The sequence below is a fragment of the Spodoptera frugiperda genome, chromosome 4, assembly GCF_023101765.2.
Source record: "Spodoptera frugiperda isolate SF20-4 chromosome 4, AGI-APGP_CSIRO_Sfru_2.0, whole genome shotgun sequence".
Taxonomy (NCBI): Eukaryota; Metazoa; Arthropoda; class Insecta; order Lepidoptera; family Noctuidae; genus Spodoptera; species Spodoptera frugiperda.
In genome coordinates, this window is record NC_064215.1 from 850,992 (window position 1) to 872,584 (window position 21,593).

The 21,593-nt window shown below is 34.8% G+C and overlaps 3 protein-coding genes across 7 annotated transcripts in view; all 3 read left to right on the plus strand.

Moving 5' to 3' along the window:
- The window catches only part of LOC118272556 (uncharacterized), a 216,507-nt gene that overhangs the window by 24,394 nt on the left and 170,520 nt on the right, over positions 1-21,593 (plus strand). For all 4 annotated transcript variants that reach the window (XM_050693329.1, XM_050693331.1, XM_050693330.1 and 1 more), the window contains exon 2: positions 11,585-12,163. In XM_050693329.1, the coding sequence (XP_050549286.1) occupies positions 11,674-12,163 (490 nt within the window). In that variant the 5' untranslated portion in view covers positions 11,585-11,673. The remainder of the gene's footprint in view (positions 1-11,584; positions 12,164-21,593) is intronic.
- Positions 1,130-3,956, plus strand: LOC118272534 (uncharacterized). Its single transcript, XM_035589111.2, has 2 exons — positions 1,130-1,997; positions 2,283-3,956. The coding sequence occupies exons 1-2, from the start codon at positions 1,188-1,190 to the stop codon at positions 2,694-2,696; spliced, it is 1,224 nt and encodes a 407-aa protein (XP_035445004.2). The 5' UTR covers positions 1,130-1,187; the 3' UTR covers positions 2,697-3,956.
- LOC118272536 (uncharacterized) lies at positions 4,230-6,008 on the plus strand. Of its 2 annotated transcripts, XM_035589114.2 has the most exons (3): positions 4,230-4,384; positions 4,504-5,298; positions 5,543-6,008. In XM_035589114.2, the coding sequence occupies exons 2-3, from the start codon at positions 4,510-4,512 to the stop codon at positions 5,954-5,956; spliced, it is 1,203 nt and encodes a 400-aa protein (XP_035445007.2). In that variant the 5' UTR covers positions 4,230-4,384; positions 4,504-4,509; the 3' UTR covers positions 5,957-6,008. The 2 variants fall into 2 exon arrangements, with proteins under 2 accessions (XP_035445007.2, XP_035445006.2); XM_035589113.2 differs by having other exon boundaries at positions 4,273-5,298.

The following is a 21,593-nucleotide window of genomic DNA, read 5'->3' on the forward strand; positions in this document are numbered from 1 at the left end:
ATATATTATATATTAGGTATGATAAATTATATATAAAAAAAACATTATACAATGTTTCCAAAACATTATACAATGTTTTTTTTTAGGTGGATACAAATCCAAAAATACATTTACGTAAGATTTTAATAACTTTATTATAACTTTCGTGATACATACTAAATTAATTATTATGTTATCGGCTTACTCACGTAACTGTTTGACGAGTAACTCGACTAGTTTCAAGCCATGCTAGGGGCTCATATTCATGAGCAGTGTTACGCGACATACGACGCGGTGATTGTCGTGCGCCGCATCTTCATTTTAAGAATGTTATAAACACAGAAAAGAGAAGAAGGTTACAAATAACTAATATTTTGTAAATAAAGATACTGCCTATGGAATTCCAGTCCTTATTTAAACTATTTCTAGAATAAACGTTTAAATATTGAACCTATATTTTTATCTTTTCATTATCTTATCAGCACATTAGCTGGACAAATAGAAATACCTACAATTTTGTTAATAAGGCGCTTTTAATATGAGTACAATGCATCCAATGATTACATTTGACAGGCCTTTGTTTGCGTGGCATAATGAAACGAGTCAGTGTTGAGTCTGTATTCTAAAAGTCATGGTTAAGTGCGTGCCACACGACAAGGTTATGTCAGTCAGTATAGTTAATCTAGTCGAATCTGTAAAAATTTTTTCACTGGTGTTTCGACTTTATATCGAAACTATAAGGTTGAGAATCTAATAAGGAGGCAGGGAGTGCGTTGAACTGCTGCTCCCAGTTCTTATTGTAAAGGATAATGCTCAAAAATGTAAGGAGCAAAGACTGAGAACCGATGTAAAAAAAATATGTAAGAAACAACATTTTTACTCTATCCTTTTTTTAATCGACTATACCTTGGTAGAGTATATCCAAAATTCTATAAATATTTTCAATGGAATGATCACCTAGTAATAAAAAATGATCAGTTTGTCATGGTCTCGCGTTGTATGCTATTTCCGTAAGGTTAATTTAACAATTTATAAATTTATAAAACAGTATTTTATAAAACAGTAATTTATAAAACAAAATATATTACTACTCCAGTGTGTATAAGTCCTTTATCATTAAAAGCGTATGTTATTTAAGTAAGTATTGTGCAGTAAGCAGTCATAGTATCTGAACAGTCGTTACGATAGTGTCATCGTTCACATCCACAATGCAAGTCGAAATACGTCCTGAAGATTACAAACTCAAAAATAAATACATCTGCCCAGTTAAGATCTCAAATAAAGTTGATCAGTGTATCAAAAACATTGCAGACAGGAATGGATTTGTCAAATACCATATTGAGAAGAAAGAATTCTCTACAAACGGCGGGAACTATCTTGGATTACTTTACGAAGTCAATGTAAATGGACACACAAACGAAGGCAAGAAGGAACTAAATATATTTGTCAAAAGCATTCTCACAGGTGACAAGGATTTGGAAATACTATCTGTACAGGATATCTACCACACTGAAATGTTCGCTTACAAAGTACTTCTGAAGGTATTCGATGAACTACAAGAAGAAGCAAATGTACCAGCGAAAGAAAGATACAAAATGGTCAAAAGTTACGAAGAGAGTGATGCAGAAGTGATTATAATGGAGAATGTTGCTAAGAAGGGATTTAGAACTGGACATAGGATGGACGTGCCATCTTTACAGTTTGCAGAAAAGGCTATTGCAGAACTTGCTAAATTTCATTCGTTTGCTTTCGTGCTAAAGGTAAAACGACCAGACTTCTTTGAAGAACAAATTAAAACTAGGAAAGCTCCATATAATGCTGGTGAACAATGGCAAGGTCTCGCACAGAGTATGATTAAGATAGTAATGGAGAATATAGATGATGGAGTCAAAGAGAGAGTGGAGAAGATTTACGAAAACATTGGGGAGCGATTCACGAGTTATTATGAAGCTGAATCTTTAGGACGATGCCTGTGCCATGGTGATTACAGGCCTAACAATATTTTGACCAAAACAATCGTAAGTGTGTTTGTTATTTTTTATACTTATAGTAGATATTCTATATTTCTTGGTTGGCTAAATAGTTTGGTTATAGTATTATTTGCTCTACTCTACTTAATGATTTGTTTCTACGTTTCATCAGTTGTCAATCATAAGTATTTAGTTGAGAATTTCTGTGAGAAAATTGCCAATGTCATACTTTGCTTTACCTGAATTAAATCCAAAAATAAGATCAGCAGCTGTTTTAAATTCAGATAAAATGGAAATAGCTTATAAAATTATAATAATCTAATTTTCCAACAGGATGGAGAGATCACAGAATTAATTCCAGTGGACTATCAGCTGATGTACTATGGATGTCCAATAATAGACTTCTTATATTTCATCATGGTCTGTACCGACAAACCGTTCCGTAAAGCTCATCTGATGCATTTGAAAAACGTATACCACACTACGATGACAAGATTTTTGAAATATTTCGACTTAGACATCAACGATTTTTATTCAAGGGAAGATTTTGAGAAAGATTATGAAAGGACATTAGGTTATGGGCTTGTATACTCTCTTATATTTCTCCCTTTTATGTTTGCTTCGGAAGATGATGTTCCTGATCTTACAAAGGACGATATAGCCAATTTAAGTATCACTGTTGATGAAAGGTACAAGAGTAGAATTCAAGGAATTGTTGACGATTACATCGAGTGGGGTATTATTTAAATTGTTTCATACAATGTTATTGCTTTCTATTTCTTGTTAATTTTTGTTTTATTTTAATATCTTTATTTATATTTGTTGACTTGTTTTTTTTTTGTTTTAAAATGGGCCTTGGGCATTATTATTATTGTTTGTAAAAGGAGATCATTTATTGGGCCTTTTCTAAAACCAGCCAATTGGACCAATATGCCACTAAAGTTAAGAAAAAAAAAACTTTTAGAGAAGGTTCAAAAATGTATGCAGCTGCATCTTATGTATGTTAGAAAAAACCTACATTTGTTTGCGAAAGTATCTGACAGACACAACTATCAAACTAGGCATAAGGATAGATTAAGTCAACCATTTTTTAGATTGTCAAAAATAAGTAAGTCATTTATGGGATTCTGTGTTAAATGTTATAATAAACTTCCAATGGAAATACAGAATCTGAATGAATCAAAATTTAAACTTTGTATTAAAAAAACGTTATGTAGACAAGCATACTACAAAGTAAATGATTACATAGAAGATAAAAATGCTTGGAGGCAAGCTGGTCCGGCTCCACAGGATAACGAAAAATTTCTGTAATATAACCATGTTATTTCGATGTGTTCTCTACTTTATACAATCATTGTAAATGTGAGAGCCCTGTAATCAACTAAAATCAAATTAGACTAGTAGAATGCATTTATGTCAGCTTGGAGTTGTCATGCTCACTCAAAGGTCTCATTGGCGGTGGCACGGGCATTGGATCGCTCGATTCCCTGCAACATGGTTGAGTTGGGCGGTGCTGGTGTACGTGTCATGTTCGTGAACGGGCGCTGTCAACTGGGACTGGTCAGCTCCGGACTGCATTAATTTTTATTGTCCTCTAGGTTATTTTCTTTTTCTATCGCTTCGACTGTATATTAGTTTTACATTGTTCTCACATAGTTGAAGTAATCGAAACAATGTAACCAAGAATTGTATTGTAAATCTGATTGAAAAAGAGTAACCTATGGAGTTTCTTGCTCGTTCTTCTCCATAGGAATCTACACTTTGGAACGAGCAAATAGCTTCACTAGAGGACTGACCGACAGACAGACGTTATTAATATTATTATATTTGCTTTGACGTTCAAAAGTGCTTTTCTGGTCTATTTGAAATAAATAATTTTGACTTTGACTTTGACTTTGAAGCTGTAATGTTCTCCTTTATTTTGGGTTGTTTTTAATAATATTTTTCTAGATCATGTTTATATTTTACTGTTTGTTATACAATAATTAAATGCACTTTTGTTTTCAATGTGTTTTTGTTTTAATTTTCAACTAAGTTCAACGTAATAATTTCGGCATTATACATATTGTATTTTTCAATAATAATTACTGCACTTAACGTACTAAATAAACTCAACTTTTTTACTGCAATATCGAATGCAAATATAATAATACGGTGCGTTGATAAATGAATTTATACCTACTACGTAAAGTGTTCCGTCACTCCACACGACTGCGCCAGACACTCGATAAAAAACGATTGTTTCCGAATCAAACGCCGAACGTTTCCGAACTGAAGCCGAGTCCTCCCGAAGGCTGCCGAATGAGTTCAATGAGTTCGGAACTAGTGTTTTTGCACGTCTCGGCTAACATTCTGCTCATTCCAGTTTCAACATTAAAGAGTAAACGCAGTGTCGTGTTGTTTTGTAGTGATTTTATTCGTGTTTCGACTTACAAGTGATTGTTTTTACGTTTTGTTATTTATAACATATTTTATCACTCGATTATCTGGTGACCTTGTTAGATAAAGATTTTGTTAGACACGAAAGATATATTGTACATTTTTGTTGTTTTAGAGTAATATGGAAGAAAAAGGAAATTCTAAGATGGATGAGAGTGTGGATACTCTACCAAAAAATTTACAGAAACATATGGAAAGCATCGCAAGAAACGAAAGATATATAACTTATAAGATTATAAGTAAAAACTTATCAACTAAAGGTGGCAGTTATATGGGTATTTTATACGAAGTGGACATTAAAGGAAAAACTAAAGATGAAGATAAAGAAACAAATATATTTATCAAGAATATAGTCACTGACGAACAAATGAAAATATACTCGGTGACAGACGTGTTTGCAAAGGAAGCATTTGTTTATACAGAACTTTCGAAGATATTCACAGAGTTACAGAAAGAAGCAAATATTCCGAATGAAGAAAGATTCCAAATGGCTAAGTCTTATGAGGAATGCAATCCAAAATCTATCATTCTCGAGAATTTGGGTAAGAGAGGATTCAAAGTCTATGAGAGAATGGAAACAATTCCTTTGGATTACGCTGAAATGTGTGTCCAACAGCTTGGTAAACTGCATGGTCTTTCAATGGTCCTTCAAGAAAAAAGACCAGATTATTTTAATAAGCACGTCGCTACTATGAAACAACCGTTTATTTTTGAAGAAGATTGGTATGGCTTTGTGGAGAATATGTACAACTATTCAGTCAATTGTTTAGACCCTGATGTTAAGGAAAGAGTTGGGCAAAAGATTAAGGAAAAAGTCAGTAATTATCCCAAGTATATGAATGACACGTCTGGTGTTTGTACTTTCTGCCATGGAGATTACAAACATAACAACATTATGGTGAAAGAAGATGTGAGTTGAAATTTAAATTTTGACGTATTTTTGGCTTAACTGTTATCTATTTTTAACCGACTTTTAAAAAACAGGGGAGGTTCTCAATTCGGCCGGTATGTTATTATTGCTTTTTTGTGTCTCATGTAACTATTAGAGAAAATACAATTTAAAATTAATTACAGAGGTTAGATAATTAATAATGAAGTATAGTGAATTATGTAAGTATAATGTATGAATGCTCTAATATTTTTATTAATTTCAGGATGGAAAGCTAAAGGAAGTAGTAACCATCGATTTCCAAATATCCCATTATGGGTGCCCAATTTTGGATTTCCTATACCTCATTTTCAACGGCACAGATCAAGAATTTAGGAAGAAACATTTGACCGATCTAAAGGATTTATATTACGGGACTATGGAAAAGTTTCTGTCACGTTTTGAAATGGACATTAGTAAGATCTTTCCTAGAATGGAATTTGAGAGAGTTTATAAAGAAAAGTTGGATTTTGGATTGATGATCAACGTGTTTTATGTTCCGTTTCTGTTTGCTGCGGCGGATGAGGCTCCTGATGTAGCCAAAGAGACGCTGTCCACTTTGTCTTTTAACGTCGATAGTAGATTCACTCAGAGGTTCCGAGGAGTAGTCGATGACTTCATACAGTGGGGTTACTTGTAATGAGTGCATATTGTATTTTTTTTTTATAATTATTAAATGGCTTTTTATACGCAATGCTTTTGTTTTTTTTTAACCGGCTCACCGTGGATAGTGTCTTCAGTTTTGTGTGTGTCTAAACATAATTAGATGTTTCTGAATATTATTATGTGTTTGTTGTGTATGTCACCGGAAAATAACTAGAACTAAAGTAAAGTTTATAAATGTCCTAGGAAAATTATACGAAAGATAAATTGTATTATTTTATGTCCACATTTTCGTAAAATGATGGAAGTCATTCGGAAAAAAAATAAGTAAGCTCTGCGCTCTGATTGGTTGAATAAGACACGTGTTTCTGTTGTTACTGTCAATATCAACCAATAAATGAGCAGTGTGTTATTGTCCTGTAATTATTCTTAAAGCTATAATTGAGTAATCAAATAACTAGTCAATTTATGAGCTATTCATTACCAGGAATCAAATCAAGGGACGAATGCTCCTAACATACTTTAACGATAACTGATCTATTAAACAAAAAATACATCGTATACATTAATACCTGATACAAATACACAACATGACCTTTCATTTGCGAAAAGAAATATGCGGAAACGTAAATGTAAAAGGTTTCTTATTAATTTATTATTCTCCTGCCCTTTAAACAGATTTTCTTGGAAGATATAAAACATTATTTTGTAAGGAGTATAAGGCAATGTAAACTGAGATAATTTAATGATCTTGCGTGCGTTATGTTTTCTTTTTCTATTAAATTCGACCCCTTAGGGATAAGGGAGGTTCAACGTACAAGGATGTTGACTGGGTATTAAGATTAAAAATCTATTTAGTCCGTCACTTAGATGATGAAAAATTATCAGACACGTATTTTTTATTTTATCATTTTATAACATAAAACAGATTTAGGTTTAAGAGTCGCTACGTCACCACTCCCTTTAAAACGTAGTAAATCACACGATAGTTAGAAAAAATATTATCGCTTTTTTTAGTAAGAGGTAAGATAATCTAATGCCTGTTCCCGCCTTGGGTGAGGCGAGAAAGAGTGTCAGACTCTAACTGTCTAAAATCCACCCCGTTCCTACTCGGTCCGGTAACCCACTACTCCATAGTCAGTAAAATATTTAATTTTGTAAGGAAAAAAAATAAGTGTCTAATATTTTAAAATTATCTACCAAACAGACATTTCTATTGAAAAATATTGTTTCACTTATCGCCTTAAGGCACATGCGTGCAAACTTTAATATGAACGATTGCTATTATATTATGAGTAGGTGTCTTGTTTAAGTTATGACTTCTTTGAATAACTAGTCCTCACGCGACTAATGGACAGGTTCAGGGTTCAATATCCAGGTCGAGGGTTGCATTGGTATTTTATAAGCTGACCCAGCAAAACCGACATAAACAAGTTATTTTTCGCCTTTAAAAAATAGGTATTGCTGATAAAAAAGTAAAAATTTAAGGTTATATATATTTTAATTCCACATTATTATTAAATTAAAAAGAAAAGTTTCGTCAAAAAATGAAATGTTAAAGGTGAACAACCCTTATCACTTAGGGGTATGGAAAATAGATAGTAGTGCATATGTATACATATGTATTGTATTCCATTAATAAATACAGTATATTCTCAGCAGTGACTCGTTTCATTTCGCTCCTTACACTAACCGTACATGACGATCCTGCCAAAAGAACGCTTTTTTGAGGGGGTAAAATCATCCAATGTCTGCGAAGCGAGAGGGAGTGTCAGACTCTTACTGACTAAAACTACCCTATTCCTACTCCTGCTTTTCGAGCCGGAACCCCGGTAAAAATCACGGTTTACTCACATAAATTATCGGAGAAAAGTTCTACTAGTTTCGAGTCATAAATGGATTCTTCATCATGAGTAGCGTGCGCAGACGCGGTGACGACATCACGCAAGCCTATTGGGTTTTGAGTACCGTCTGTGACTCGAAACTAGTAGAGCTTTTCTCCATTAATTTACGTAAGTAAACCGTGATTTTTAGTTAATCTTAATATTTGTTTTGTAATCTATGGTATAAATCCTTGTTTCTAAAGACAACTAAGCTCACGATAATCTCAGCTTTACCCAAAACAAAAAACTAAAACCTATTTACTATTTACCTCAAATATTTTAATGGCAGAATCTTTAATCGTCAATCCTATTGTGTATTATGAATTAAAGTGCTTACTTAATAGTTTTATTTCATTGTATAAGTTATATGATTGTATAAAATGCTAAGTATTTCATTGTAATGAACATTAACATTCGTATCGTACTCTAAATGACTTAAATAATAGGTAATAACAATTTCTAGTAATTTATTAATATGATTAGAATTATTTGTATTACTCATACAGGTATTTTAATGGCACGAACTAATGGAATATTAGACATAACGTAACATCACAATTGAATTCGTTAAAGAGGTAAGCATAAACAACATTTAGTTTATAGGAGTATTTTTATGAAATTAGGTTTACTAAATTTTGAAGCAGATATCTTCAACCGATTGAGCTTTAAAGTATACACTTTTAGTTTACATGACCATAAAATGCTTAGCTTAACAGTTTGTTGCGAGATTTAGGTGCACCTTCTTTTGCTTTTCTTTCATATTTCAATTCAAGTCCAAAATTACCCAAATCAGTCCAGCCATTCTCGAGTTTGAGTGAGACTAACGAACAGCAACGGGCTTTTTTGGTTGAGCCGAGATAGAGTGTCAGACTCTATGATTAAAAACCACCCCGTTCGTACTCTGCTTCGAGCCGGAGTCCCGATAAGTTGTCCGCAGTTTTAGGAAGGGTCAATGTTTGATGATATAAAAGGTAACGTCGGAACGGTATAGTGAATAGTGTACTTTTTTGACAAGATTTACCTACCAATATAATTAATAACATTTATATGAAGTATGTATGAAAAACGCTAGCATTGCAATCATGTGATCAATGGAATCTATTATACCATAATCCATTACAACAAAGAACATACTCTCTAAAATGAAACTTCTATTACATGTACTCGTACTTACAATTCTTTCCCCAGAATATTGTTCGGTCGATAGTCGCCGTGACGTCAGCTCGGTCCAGTCGTACCTTCGAAATATTTGCGATATTTCGCATTGAATTTCGGAATGAAATCTTCCAACTTTCACCTACTATTTTTGTCCAAATAATTTAACGCAATTTCGCACACATTTTGTAGGAAACCATCCCAATCTTTGTCGAAACTAAATGTCGCTTTGATCGCTTTTTATTTTCCTTTCAAAACAATTCGGTTGCTTTGATTCCAAAACGAAACACAACGTGTGGAATTTCGCCTATTCTTCTATTGCTATTTGTGTGTATTGTAACGTGATTATGTCCATCCAAAAAATAGTTTGGAAACTTCTTTTGTTAATATTTTCTAGAATAATCACATTTGGATTGTTTGCTTTGAAACTTTCCATGAATTTGTCTCTCTTCATCTTTATTTTGTAGCTCTGTGACTAATGTCAGAGTTCTTTGTAAACTAATATATGCTTCGGTTACTGGAATTATAGTAATTTCTTGTATCAGGCTATTTCTTCTTGTTTATTCATTTCACATAGAATTTCTACTAAACTGTCATTGTCTGGTATTTTTTGATAATATAAGCCGGTAAACAAGCATACGTATCACTTGATAGTAAGCAATCGCCGCCGGCCGTGGACACCCGAAACACCAGAGGCTTTACAAATGCGTTGCTGACCTTTTGGGGGTTAGGAATTAAAAGGTTATTGGGGAATCGGGGATTGGGAAGATTGGGTAGGTGTAAATGGGTTTGGTACAGTTTGTATACTGTCTTTTTTAGTCAGCTCTTATGATACCCGCAGGTAACATAGTGGCATTATTTATATGGTGACTTTCTTTCTTTGTTATTGAATATTTTAAACAATACTCTTTTGTTCTCATCACAGTACTCGTATAGTAGACTACAGTGGGCTATAATAGCCAATGATGGCCGCTTAATTACTTAAGTGCAACTTAATACTCAGTCCTTAGGTGCTTAATGCTATGTTATGGTTATTACAAGGGCTGCTTATGTGTCTCCTAAGTTTGATGGTACGGCTACTTGGGAATGCTAATGTTTTTAATTAAGTATGCATATAAATGTTTGTGAGTGCTCATTGAGTAAAATGTACTCTTTAATATAAAGCACTAGCTTTTCCCAGCGGCTTCGCCCGCGTCCCCGTGGGAAAAGTAGCCTATGCCAGAAAAATGAAAGAGTGATCACAATCAATAATATTTGCACAAACATGTTTTTTAAGCTAACCAAAAAAATATTTTGCGAAAATAAAGAGTGTAATAGATTACTCTTGGCATGCTTTGTGCCAAGCCAAGGGGTGCGGCCTAGAAACCTATTTATCAGTTGTAATAAAGCCAGCGGGACAAAGAAAGCTATTGAGAGGATAAAGGGAAAATATTCTTTTTATTCAATTTGATTGAGATTCTCTTTAAGTGCGTTCGTGCTTGGTCGAAATGTTGTTTATTTATTTTGGTTGCGCCTGTTATTCAAGATATTGGTTGCTATGGGGTTATTATTGATGATGACATTTTTTCTGATAATAAATAGCTAAACTCCAGGAGTCAGTGTTGTTCTAAAACAAACATGACAAGAGATATTACCTCAACTTAAAAGTATTACTGACTAAAAACCACCCCGTTCCTATTTCTGCTTTTCGAGCCGGATCCCCGGTAAACCCGCTAGTTAGTCCGCAGCTCCAGATCAAGCATTAACCATCTGGATCCCATCTGAGGTGGTCTGATGGCTCTTTGAGGCGCGTCGCCATCCACGCGCGCAGGTCTGATCGGGCGACGAACTACCCTTGCTCACTGTCTGCAGGCCCGTACTTACGGTGGCTGGAGTTCGTCCTGCGATCCCCGACGCCCGGAGTGTCTTCCGCGACAGCTGAAAATGAAAATCCCTTGCAAAGCTTGGCAAGTGGCTTAGGAAATACATGACAGTGCTCGTCCCTCGATAGCTGTAGTTTGGGTACCTATCTGGGTTCAAAACTGTGTAACATTCTAAAATAATAAAAAAAAACGTATGAAACTACTAGTTGATGTATGATTGATATATAAATTATCAAGATTAGAGTAGGAGTTGAGATGAATAATTAATGATTACGTCAGATCAAGGCACAGACATTTTGCTCTCAGTAAAGCGAGTAATTAGATCGGTAATCGATCCAACTGTCTGCCCCACCGAGAGTGACGGCTGTCGAATGCTTATCTCCTTCAACTCTGTACCAAATGCTTTTGAAGATTTAACTATATTAGAGATGTTTGGTTCAAGAGGTCTAATTTAATATACAGACATTGAAAACAGAATCATTGTTGATAAATGTTAATTACTAATGCTGATCTAATTGCTGTAATCAAAAATCAATGATATTCGTAATAGGCCTCTTTTAAAGCGTGTTTCGTATCTTATACGTTCAATTGTTGTATAATAAGATTATAATATATATTAAAAAGATAATAATACTCAACGTCGAAATTCTCAATAATAATATACCATAAAGATTATTAGGCATCTTACTTTTATTTTACATTGTATAACTTTTATTTTTCTGTATGTATACACCATTTAACGTATCTTTTTCTTTTCATTTACAGATAATTCAAAACCGACAACATGAACGAGACACACCGCAGTACAGTGCTGATACAGAAACTGAACAATGTCATAGACTCCACATAAAACAATGTCACTAAGCAACCATCTCATGTCCAAGTATCGAAAACCGATGCAATGTCAAACGGTGCAGAGGAACATGAAGAAACCGACCAAATTCAAAATGAACAGGATCTCAATAAATTTTCTTATGACGATAGCCATCTTAGCTTTGTTGCCTTATAGCTCGACATTGAGTTTGCCGAACGGTGACCCTGCTCCGGGGAGGTCGCCAGGTCCACCCGAGGTTGAGGACAAAGAGGTGTCAACGGATGATAAGGTTATAGAGGTTGGAGAAGTGTACGATGAAACAACGACTAGTGAAGAAGTGGAAGTTACGACCGTGAGTGAAGTAGTGAGTGAAAGAACGGTGGATATCAGTGATGCTTGTGCCTTCGCGAGGATCCCGAGTGACAGTGACGATATTGTCACGCTCAGTGAAGATGATAGTGATGTTAATCTGACGCTTAGCCATCCAGTGTTCGAGACAGACGAGCTGGTTCGAGGAGTTGTTTATGATGGTAAGTGTTGATGATATTTTTTTTCTTCTGTATTCAAATCAGCTTGAGTAAAACGTTTACTATAACAGTATCTATGTATTCCATATAGTAACGTAAGTAAACCAACGTTTAGTACTACTTAAGTGGTAATAATGATTTTAAAAGAGTAATTTACTCAAGCTGATTTTAATTTATTTTAGCTGATTAGTAGTACCATTGTTTCTGTAAAAACCCTTAGGGGATTTTTAAAATATTTAATTCTAAAGTTCAATCCACAAATTCACAAACCCACGAATTCAATCTTCGTACAACTATTTTTCCGGAAAGGTTCTTGACTCTACGTAAACATTCTCGTTTACATGTATATACGAGTTCATCTTGTTGCAACATATTGAACGCATTCAATTTGTTGTATGGACAAAATTCAAGTTGATGCATTTCCATTTCAACATTCAACATTTTTATATCCAACTACAAAATAAAATAAAATGTAGCTGACAAAGTCGTTTGAGCTAGGATACAGGATACAGACTACTTTACAAAAATATACAGGGTGACTTTGAATTCGACGTATCCTCTCGGGAGGTGATAATACAACTAATTTCCTACAAAAATAGCCCTGAGGTCCTTGGGCGGAAAGTGGCTAGTTTCTGAGATATTCAACATTGACGCTTCGTGGATAGTTATCCTACTTTGGTTTTGGTAAAAATATCCCGAATTGATTACAAAAACATCAATAAATAAAAAAATAATGGTTGGATTTTAGTTATTTTAGTTTAAATCAGTTGCCAATACATCAGTTATCATTTATAAATACTAATAATGGCAGAAATATCATTCGTTTTAAAATAGCAAGTAATTTCCTATGAAATTTTGTTTTGTTCCACTAATTTGGTCAATAGATGACTGGATTTATTTCGAAAAAAATGTATGACACTAAGCGTACAAACTATTAGAAAAACTTCCTTGGTTTATTAGCTACCCAGAAACGTAAAATTATTTACAATATTCCCAAAAACAAATGAATTAATTGATGATAAGTAGAGTGTAAAGAGAAAAGCGCAATTTCAAAAACATCTTAATTTGCAAAATTTTGTTCTAAATGATCTTCCCTACGACGAATACATGCCCGAACACACTTCCTTATCCCTATGACGGTCACTCTTGGGCGGAATATGCGTTTTATTTCGTCATTATGTTTTGGAGAAAAATTTCGATATTCTGCCAATTCCCTCTGCATAAGAAAGGGACTTCATGTAAAAATCAACCAGCGTTAGATACTGGACACCGCGCTTGCCATGTAGTTGGACCCCCGTGCCAATAAACACCTGGGAACCAATCTCTTTACACTCTACTTATCATCAATTAATTCATTTGTTTTTGGGAATATTGTAAATAATTTTACGTTTCTGGGTAGCTAATAAACCAAGGAAGTTTTTCTAATAGTTTGTACGCTTAGTGTCATACATTTTTTTCGAAATAAATCCAGTTATCTATTGACCAAATTAGTGAAACAAAACAAAATTTCATAGGAAATTACTTGCTATTTTAAAACGAATGATATTTCTGCCATTATTAGTATTTATAAATGATAACTGATGTATTGGCAACTGATTTAAACTAAAATAACTAAAATCCAACCATTATTTTTTTATTTATTGATGTTTTTGTAATCAATTCGGGATATTTTTACCAAAACCAAAAATGTTGAATATCTCAGAAACTAGCCACTTTCCGCCCAAGGACCTCAGGGCTATTTTTGTAGGAAATTAGTTGTATTATCACCTCCCGAGAGGAATACGTCGAATTCAAAGTCACCCTGTATATTTCGAAGAGTGAAATGACAAATGCTTGCATCTAGAAACAATGAAAACTATCAACGAAGTGGTAACGCTATCGTTTTTGACAAATGCATGCATTCGTCAATGACGCATCATGGATAGTTATCCTAATTTAGTGTTTGCTGTATCATACTTAAATTAGATACAGCTAATAGATATTGTGAATCAACCCATTTTCATAGACACCCAACATAACTAATTCTTTGACGTCAGTCTCTGATTAAGCGTAGTCTCAGAGCTGAGTACGATTAATGATGTTTGTATGAAATCATACTTTAATCAGAGGATAAATGGGTGTATCTGCCCACGCGATCAAACCTATTATCTTCACATTTACTCATCCCACGAACTAGAGGCATTCTCTCCTGTATTTAGGGCATAGGGCTACTCATCATATTATGCATAACCAGTATTAACTGACCTTTGAGTGTGCAAAGATTTCATATATAAGGAGATCAGAATAAACTGGTTCTGGTTAGCTTGATCTGCCTACATAGTGTAGCAGATAAATTATTGTACCATTCAAGGTGCTTTTTGTTGAATATTTTTTCGTTGTACACTTGAGTGATAGCGTCCTTTTTCCTAATAGTAGACGATTTGTTGTCTGTTTCGTAATGTTGATATCGTTTAGGCTTTATTTTTAGTTCGGTTAGCGTTGATACCGTCACAGATTTTTTCTGCCTTCCCAGAAATATAGTCGTCTTTGGTGGACAGTAAAGTGTGGAGAAAATTCCGTCTGTTTTTCTTTCAATACATATTCTATTCTCTAAAATTACATTTTTAAATACTGCTTATAAAATACAAAATAAAATAACATTTCAAAATATAAAAAATAGCATGTATTGACTATTTAAATATATAAAAAATACCCGTCGTTAGGGCTCCATAAACAGAAACATCCTCACAATACGTGCCGTTTCTAGGAGAATTGCCTTTTACATCAGACCCTTGATGCCTAATACAGTACTAACTAAGTACAAGGTAGTGGTGTATATAGGATGGTCTGCTTTAATATTTTATTACCATTTTATAGGTACACGCAAAGAAATACTACATTTATTATATCAATACGGCAAACTGTATCAGAATGTAGCATTACTATTTTCTTCCTTATTACTGAACTACAAAATTTTATTCAATATTAGATATTGCAATATTACATATTGAATAAAATTTTGTAGTTAAACCAATATAGTTTGGTTCCTGTAATAACGTTTATATGGTCTAGAGTCTAGTGCTTCACCGGGAGTCCGTGTGGTCAGCACTTCAGAGACTGATTGCTTCTCGCTGTGGACACAACTGGTACTCGGGTCGATTGGAGCTGGTGACGACTAAAGGTGGCGACGTGATGAGACAATATCTAGGTATAACGAGAAAACAGCATCTATATTATTATTATCACTAGCTTCTGCCCGCAACTTCGTCCGTGAAGAATAATGACTTCTGACAGAATTTGGGTTAGTTATTTGTTATTTTTTCTAAAATAAAAGTAGTCTAAATACATCAGCCTCCTGTTAAAAGGCCCATCAAAATCGGTTCAACTATTTTAGAGATTAGCTAAAACAAACAGACAGATAGACAAACAAACAAAACCGTGATTTGGGTGTATGTATTTTCCAATGCATGTAGTAAAATATATTTATTTCAATATTACGAACAAACACCAATTTAATGTATAAGCCCAGATTAATGCAAGCGAAATAGGCACTTAAATACACTTTAAAAATGCAATTTAAAAAATATAAAATACTTTACGAGGCCCCAGATACCGTCGGCATAAATTCGAATAAGCATTGAGAGCAAAGTTGAAATTTTCGGTACAATTTGACCGTTATAGAAAATTATTTGTCCCCAAGGAATTGGGGAGCCGACGACCAGATATGGCGACCTGCGATTTAAAATTTTCATAAAGCATAATATTTTTATACGTCTATCTACATATACATTGTATAGCGGCAGTACGTGCGTGCGTGCCGTAATGTGCACCTCTGCCTACCCCTTCGGGGATAAAAGGCGTGAAGTTGTGTGTGTGTGTGTGTCTATCTACATAATTATATTTTCGTGCAATGTTTAAATCTTAGTGTGGGAGAGCCATGCTTCGGCACGAATGGGCCGGCTCGACCGAAGTGATACCACGGCCTCACCGAAAACCGACGTGAAACAACGCTTGCGGTGTGTTTCGTTGTGTGAGTGAGGTTACCGGAGCCCTATTTCCTCCCTTCCCAATTTTCCCAATCCCCGAATTCCCAACAACCCTTAAAATCCTAGCCCCTAAAAAGCCGGTAACGCACTTGTAACGCCTCTGGTGTTTCAAGTGTCCATGGGTTCGGCGATTGCTTACCATCAGGTGATAAGACTGCTCGCTTTGCTCGTGTTCCATAAAAAATAATGAAATTTGATTCGGGTTCCAATAGACGCCATTTAGGAGACTCATTTTGTATCATTTTCTTCGCAATCATCTAAGATCCTTTATGCATTGTTTCAATATCTTTTTCGGAGAATAAAATGTTGAACTTAATGAACATTTGTTTGTAGGTTGCGTAATTTCTTATTAATGAGAAAGAAATGAACAATTTCGATTTGATTCCAGAAGAATAGCGTTTCATTTCGACATTTAAGGTTTAAATTAAAATGCTGTGTGAATAGTATTTTTGGTCAGGCCATTGTTCAATTGTAATTAAAATGTAATTGTATTTAAATATAAGATGTTCTAAAAGTGTCTGCCACAGCTTTAATGGGTAGTAGTGTTGTGTTTGAAGATGATACAGACAATAGTAAATATTAATGATTGATTAGCCGTGAGTATTTTTCTTTTCCATTACAAAAATATCTATCCCATCAAAAACATCCTGTAAAAAACCCAAGTCTCGCAGCTCAGTCTTTCTACCGTCAAAAGTTGTGAGATCCATGTAATACCAAGTCGGTTAATCTATTTAGTGTCTACTTGAAGGACCTTCTGTCTTAAGTTATTACATAAGTTATTATCATGCCAATATTAAAAATATTTAACGTTTTAAACAAATAGATCGACTTGGACATCGCATGAAAACAAAATGAATATTACAATATTATATTAGATTCTTTAGTCTCTCGCGCCTCACGCGATTGAAACTCTCGTTCCTGTTGGTCGCTGGCCCGTCGTGCTGTGTAGTGTGATACATACTAATAATCAAATCAAGCGATGTCCAAGTCGATCTATTTGTTTAAAACGTTAAATATTTTTAATATTGGCATGATAATAACTTATGTAATAACTTAAGACAGAAGGTCCTTCAAGTAGACACTAAATAGATTAACCGACTTGGTATTACATGGATCTCACAACTTTTGACGGTAGAAAGACTGAGCTGCGAGACTTGGGTTTTTTACAGGATGTTTTTGATGGGATCTCACTTCTTTTTGTAGAGCCTTTCTTTTTGATACCATCTACTTCTAACGAATTTTGTTAAAGGTCTTATGATATTTTCTTATTTTTATATGTAGTCTTCCTCTTTTTCTTTTCCGGTACTACTTCTTGAGCTTCAGCCACAGTTTTTCTCAAAGCCCACTCCCTGTCTCTATGGGCTTTTCTCGGAGGCTTTGATGTCTCAATTTTTGACAAGTCTGGACGGTAAATACTTCTTAATCTGTTGTATTCACAAATTGATGATTCCTGCGCTTTAATACTTCCAAAGTCGACATTAATGAGATGTAAACCGCCCAGACTTGTAACTCTCGAAAGTGCCACGTAAGCTTGACCGGATGTGAACACTGCAGAACCTATATCCATCAGCGCATTACTTACTTGATTGGTATTACCTATCTACACCTATTAAATTTATAACCACCACCAACCACCAACTGCATAAATAACTTTGTAATCCCATATATTTATATGGGATTACAAAGTTATTGATGCAGTTGGTGTATTTGGAAAACTGGACCGAAATTACAAAATATTTAAGTTTTCCCATGATTAAGACACTAAACTCTATATGTATTCCAAATATGAAGCTTCTAAGTCTGCTAGAAGTGCCTTGGACTTTTGATGATCGGTGAGTCAGTGAGTGACAAAATTTAGAAACTTTAACAAGTTGTCATTCTTAAACTACTGGTTCAAATTGACTGAAATTTTAAATATTCCGTGTTTATACAATGCCGGATTAGTTACTGAAGATTCAGGTTTCTTGCTTTATCCACAACCGAATAATAGGGGGTCGAAAAAGGCCCGAATTGCTTCGAGAAAAGGATGGTACGGCCGTGCCGCTTTTTTTGCTCGACTTTGGGGCACTGCCGTGCCCCCAGATTTGTGCTTTTGTTATGAAACATGTCTTTCACTGTCACTTTCATCGCAACGCATCGTGCGTATTTGAGAACCACTTTATGCAGAGTAGAGTCAATGATTATTAATTAACTTCTTTATGTTCTCAAATTCCTTCATTATTGTAATTTACCCATTAAAGCCGTGGCAAATACTTTTAGAACACCTTATATACGTAAATATGAAAATCGATAAAATAATTTCATGCTCAACGCTTTTTGTACACTTTTGAGCCTTTGATACCTAAACGTGGATATTATGGTTAACCTTCTTACAATTATAGAGGAGACGCAAAGGCCACGAGATATTGTTGCTAAAAACAGCTTTCTAGGTCTTCCCAGATTCTTTTAATAAAAACTCACTTCCACTTAGTAACAGTAGAAGCAAGAGAAAGTTTAATTTTACAACGTAAATCATTAAGGCTAAAGTCTATAATTATCTGAGAGACATTCCCGACTTGTCTCGCAGCTCAGTAGAAACGATTTTAGATTAAATTTTCAAAGGTAAGAGAAAGCTTTGTGTGTTTTGTAAATCGACTTTTGTTTTCTCATTTTCCTTCCATATTTTGACGGTAATGATGTGTTTGTCAGGTTTTTTATGAAATAGGTCGGTAAACCGGCTGACGGGTCACTTGACTAACCTGGTAATCTATCGCCGCCCATAAACACCCGCAACACCAGTGGAGTTACAAGTATCCGCCTTTTGGGGGTTAGAGGATTGGACAGGCAGTTTAATCCTGAAGCCTTGTTGAAGTAACATTCTTACCCCCATAGAGTACTTAGTCATTTAATGGTTACTTAACCCAGTCTTTAGATATTTTTTCTAGATTTTCTATAATAGTTCCAAGTTCGTGTTTTAACAGTTAGATTAAAATAACTGAAATGTGACGTCACGTTATTTAAGACCTTACCCCCCTTAACCTGTGACATAATTAATGGAAACAAGTCAAATATGTTAAAAATATATCTCTTCATTTCATATTTGCTCATTCTGAAGTTGAACGAGTGAGATGGTTAGATTTTTTCTGTTCATAAGGTGGAAAGCGAATTAAATGTGTTTCTGTCATGAAAGCTAGCTGAGATTGATATAGGTGGGTAATGGATGGACCTTATTGTTATGGGGATAGGGTGCTTTATAAGAAAGCTTGGACAATAAATCATGTCAACGGTTGTGTAGGTGTGTTATTTATATTTTTTTGTATTTTCTGCCTCCCTGGTAACATATCCCTGATTGTAATACTGTCAGGTTCAGCTTCTGTTACCACTTTTTAGGGTTCCGTAGCCAAATGGAAAAAACGGAATCCTTAATATTCATTATGTCTGTCTGTCTGTCCGTCCGTCCGTTCGTTCGTTCGTCTGTTGTTGCCTTACGACCGTACTCAGAGTAATTTTGATTATTACTTAACCTGGTGCAATTGTTTTCGATATTTTTTTTTTTTTTGAGGGGGAAAATCATCCAATGACTTCTCCCGCCCTGGGCGAGGCGAGAGGGAGTGTCAGACTCTTACTGACTAAAAACCACCCCGTTCCTTCTCCTGCTTTTCGAGCCGGAGCCCCGGTAAACCCGCTAGGTAGTCCGCAGCTCCGGATCAGGCATCAGCCCTACTGGGCCCCATATTCTGTGTTTTCGATATTAGGAATAGTTTATGTAATCATTAAATGTCATTCGGCACGGAGTGCGGCAGTTTCTTATATATGTTATATTTAATGCCCATTTAGTCTATTGAGCATAAAGTTCCGGATTCTGTTCCAGGAAATACCATAATAATTATGTTTGGGGTTTTAAAATTATAATTGAACTAATTAATCAAAGATATACACGTATCTTTGTCAACCCTATAGGTTATAATAAACCACTGATATATGTGTATAAAAGATTGGAATACATCCCACACACACACATAACCTCAATACATCCATACTTATAAGATTCAAAGGAACCAACAATTAGAACCGACCTGCATTAAACATAAGACGCACAAAGCAAGCTGATTTCAACCTTAATATTGTATGCACAAGGTATATAAGCTAATATCAGTGGTGGAATAATTTATGAGTACCTCTGTCAGCATTATTCCGACCCTGATTATTATATGGGGAATAAGGATATATGGAGATAATATTGGATTGATAATACCCTTGTGCCATTTGGTGCAAGAAAAACAAAAGCCTTCGAAATCTTTGCGGGACAGGCAAAGCTATGTTGTGTTAGGTTGCTTTTCCACCAGAGATGTGCTATGTAACTATGCTACGAAGATGTAATAGCTAAGCTGTAAAACTATGTGACCGTTTCCACTGATACTAAGCTCAGAGTCGTTTAATGGTTACTTAACCCAGTCCTTAGTAATTGTTTTCAATACAAAATCTTTACTAAGGAATAGTTTAAGTTATCATTAAATGTCTCTGAGTGCGGCAGTATGTAGCTGTGCTATTAAGATGCGCCGCTGCGAAGTAGCTGCGAAGAGCCCAACTATGCGATGTATCGATAGTAGGAAAGCCATCCATAGCACACATCTTTCCATATAAAGGCTCCTCTGCCTACCACTATGAGGTATTTTAGGCGTGATATTATGTCTATAATATGGTACTTATGTATAATGGTACTATGATTTAGTAGTAAAGGTTCATAAAACAGGATTGTACCATGTTTTATGAACTATTTAAAACTTAAGTAGCCGTAATATTTTTTAAAGGCACGGCATAAAATCTGCTACTGAAAACTGCTGTAATAAAACTAAAACTTTTTAGATAAAACTTTTTTAAGCCTTTAACTGCCATCAGAAAACTGAAGGCAAATCCTCCACTAACGTAGGTCACCGGTGACCTATGTGGCAGTTAACGTGTTAACCGACTTCAAAAAGGGAAGTTTTCAGTTTGATCTGTATGTATATATATATGCATGTAAGTTTATGCGTGATTATCTCGTGTTTGGCAGAACCGATTTTGATGTGGTTTCCAACATAGTATTTTTCAGACGTAAGTTTTCGGTATATTACCAGATTTAAAAAAAAAACAGGGCCGCACTTTAATTTCTGAGTGCGGTTCCCTTTTTTTTAAATGTTTTTACTAAATTAGCATAATCATAAACCACATAATCATTTAAAACATTAAACGGTTAATCCCTTAAACGTTCCAAATATGAATTTCAAGCGAACACATTCATATAACCGGCCAGCAAATGAAATGCTAATCGCGAACAGGTCCAAACGTGTTCAACAAAGCGAGGCCAGCATTTGAACAAGTCACGACGTGTCTGTCCATCAGTAAACATGTTATGAATAACCATGGACTATTCATCATAACTGTCATGC